This window comes from Merops nubicus, unplaced genomic scaffold (genome assembly GCF_000691845.1).
Source record: "Merops nubicus isolate BGI_N331 unplaced genomic scaffold, ASM69184v1 scaffold21315, whole genome shotgun sequence".
Taxonomy (NCBI): Eukaryota; Metazoa; Chordata; class Aves; order Coraciiformes; family Meropidae; genus Merops; species Merops nubicus.
This window is the reverse complement of record NW_008610560.1, coordinates 22,986-25,840: the sequence shown is the minus strand read 5'-3', so window position 1 is coordinate 25,840 and position 2,855 is coordinate 22,986. Positions and strand designations below refer to the sequence as shown.

At 48.7% G+C, this 2,855-nt stretch overlaps 1 protein-coding gene across 1 annotated transcript in view; it reads left to right on the top strand.

Moving 5' to 3' along the window:
* Window positions 1-1,510: 1,510 nt before the first annotated feature.
* The window catches only part of LOC103773584 (interleukin-1 receptor-associated kinase-like 2), a gene marked incomplete at its 5' end in the record, with an annotated part of 14,627 nt that continues 13,282 nt past the window's right edge, over window positions 1,511-2,855 (top strand). The window contains one exon of the mRNA XM_008940960.1: window positions 1,511-1,690. Coding sequence (XP_008939208.1) covers window positions 1,511-1,690 — 180 coding nt within the window. The remainder of the gene's footprint in view (window positions 1,691-2,855) is intronic.

Genomic DNA, 2,855 nt, shown 5'->3' with positions numbered 1-2,855 from the left:
GGAACTCCAGACTTCCCTCTGCCCTGGCGTCCGCCGGGCGGCCCGGCTCCCGCCCCTCGCTCTCTCCGGTCTTTCACGGTCCCTCTCCGGTCGCACGGTATCTTCTGCTGCGTGTCTGCCTGTTTTCGTAACATCCCTCGCGTGTGCTTAGATGCCCTGTTTTTCAGTTTCTTCCTTCGTTTCATGTATATTCCTTCATGCTTAGTGCCCCTGTTTTTCTCAGTCCTGGCCACATCTAGTTAATAAGTGTAGAAATGTAGTCCCCGAGTTTTCAATTATTTTTTTTCCCTCTGTCTCCTAGTCCAAATAATTCTAACCTGAATCTTTTCTTAGTTGGCCCACCCTCCTTTATGTGGCGTGATTTGATTTCATTCAAGACTTGACTGTAAACTCCTACTCCAGTTAAACTGGGTGACCTAGTGTGAGAGTGATCTCTGCTATAACCAGATGCGGGAAGCTGTGTGCCTGATGCGCTTCTGAAGCCGGCTGAGGTGTGACCTGGGGAATCTCTGTTTCCACACACACCCTGCCCCACGCCTCTGCCCCTTGGGCTGAGCGGGGAGCACACCAGGCGCTGCCAGCTGAGAGAGGCTGAGTCAGACAGGTCCCTCCACAGGAGGCTCCAGTAGCCCCCAGAGACCACAGACAAGCACCACCAAGTTTACACAAAACCCCAGAGTTTACACAAAACCCCAGGGCGCAGGGAAGAGGTGACCGTGTGTTGCAAACCGCTGTGCCAGCACAGCTCGTCCTGGCCTCGCTCCCCAGCCCCTCTGCTGTGGCACAGCCCTAAGGGACACGTTTGAGGCTGTACGGCTCCGTCACCTCACGCTCCTGCAGCCCAAGGGGCTGTGGCTGCTGCTGTGCCAGGCTGTGGCCGGGTGTGTTGGACCTGGCTGGAGCTGAGCAGGGGGCAGTGGGGTCCGTGTTGGTGAGCCAGCTGGGAGGAGCAGGAAGGGGTGACCAGGGTGCTGTGTGTGTTCCGGAATCGGGGCAGGTTGTGTGGGGTTGGCCCCAGCCTGGTATCACCTGCTTCTAAAAACAGCTTCATTTTACTGGCAGCCTATCTTCTATAAACAACACCCTGGTGATACAGTTGCTATTTGGCTTACCATAATATTGGTGTTTGGTAGTGTAGACAGGAGAGCAGTCTCACCATTGACCTCTGTTACCTATTTTGGGAGAATCACACCAGCAGTCTGACCTGAAGTGATTTTGGTACAAAGTATGAAGGTGAAGGAAGATTATGGGAAAACATGCTGAAAAGTGTGACTGGGTTTTTTGGGATCTCTTCTATAACGTTTTTTCCAGAATAGGTGAAGGAATAGAAGGAGTACCACACTTTTGGAACTAAATTTTCTTCATGTCCTCATATCTAGTTTATTGTGATCCTTCCTTTTAGAAGTGTGCAAATGAAAAAGCAAGGTGTGTCTCACACCTTCACTTTCCCTGCCTGCACTTGCTCATTTTTCCTAATTTTTAAACAGAAATGTCCATTGTCTCCCACCAGCCTCCTATGTGATAACTGATCAAACAGAGCTACGGAAAATCAAGTGCATGGAGAAGACGGGGATCAGCATAACCAGGGAGCTGATGTGGTGGTGGGGAGTGAGGCTGGCGACGGTGCAGCAGCTGCTGGACCTGCTGCAAGGGCTGCAGCTGTACCGCGCGGCGCAGGTCATCCTGGACTGTGAGTAGCTGCCCTTCCTCTGCGGGAGCCCGTGCTGCTTCCTGCAGACACGTTGCTGGAAGTCTTATGCTCAATTTCTAGAATTTCTCCACTGATTCTGATTGTTTACTCTGCCAAAAAAAAATTGTGGTGAGAGAGGAAGAGGCGACAGAGAGGAGGAATCACTGGTCTCTCTAGTTCGTCATCCCACCTTTGTCGTGTCCATCTTAGATACTTTGAGAGGTTGCCAAGAGAGATTGGCTGTGCTCTGAACCAGGGTGCTATTTTCATGCTTCAGACAGGCTTTCAAAACAGGACTTAATTATGAGTGTTTTAATTTTTCATACATTCTTGTTTCTCCATGAAATTTTGTCATTACACTGTTAATTATGAACAGACTTGGAGTAGAAAAACATGCAATCAGTTTTGCCTATGCACCCTGCTTTCCTGCGCCGTGAGAAACAGGTATTGAAAAGGAGAAATGGTTAGAGAAATGGTTTACTGGCTACCTACATTACTACCTACATTACTATTTATTTATCTCACTTCATATTTTCTCTACTCCTATCATAAGTTCTCTGTGATCCCTCCATAAATTAAACAACTGTAGACTTCTCTACATCCTTTCATGTAATTCTCACGTATCTCCAGTTTTCTGTATTTCAGATTTCTTGAAGGTAGGACGATTAGATTTTGAACTCAGGGTGCCTAGTTAAGGTAAAACATTGCCCTATAGAAATCACAGTACTTCTAAATATAATTTTCCTTTCCATTTTTCTCCATTGAAAGTTATGTTTCAGTTGCATCTCTCCATTTTTGTAAGCCAAATTGTACCTTACTCTAATTCTGCCACCAGATCTGTTGAAGCCTGGATGGCATACTGTCTTTCTGTATTGATGTGCCCCAAAAAGTTGAATGGACCAACTCCCCTTTTCACATGTTCTCCCACCCAAAATCTGCTTTCTGGAAAACACAGGTTTGTGTGAATTTTGCCAGTTCTCCATAGGGAATTACGAGAAAGAAGAACTGCAGAGTTCTGCTGTGCGGCTAACGCGGCGTAGAGAAGGACTGTCTGGGTGCACGTGGGCAACGCTCAAAGCTTTCGGGGGTGCGGGAGCAGCATCTGCTGGGTGCCAGGTGGCGGCTGGGCAGCGGGGGCTGGCTGTGGGCTGCAGCAGGGTGGGTG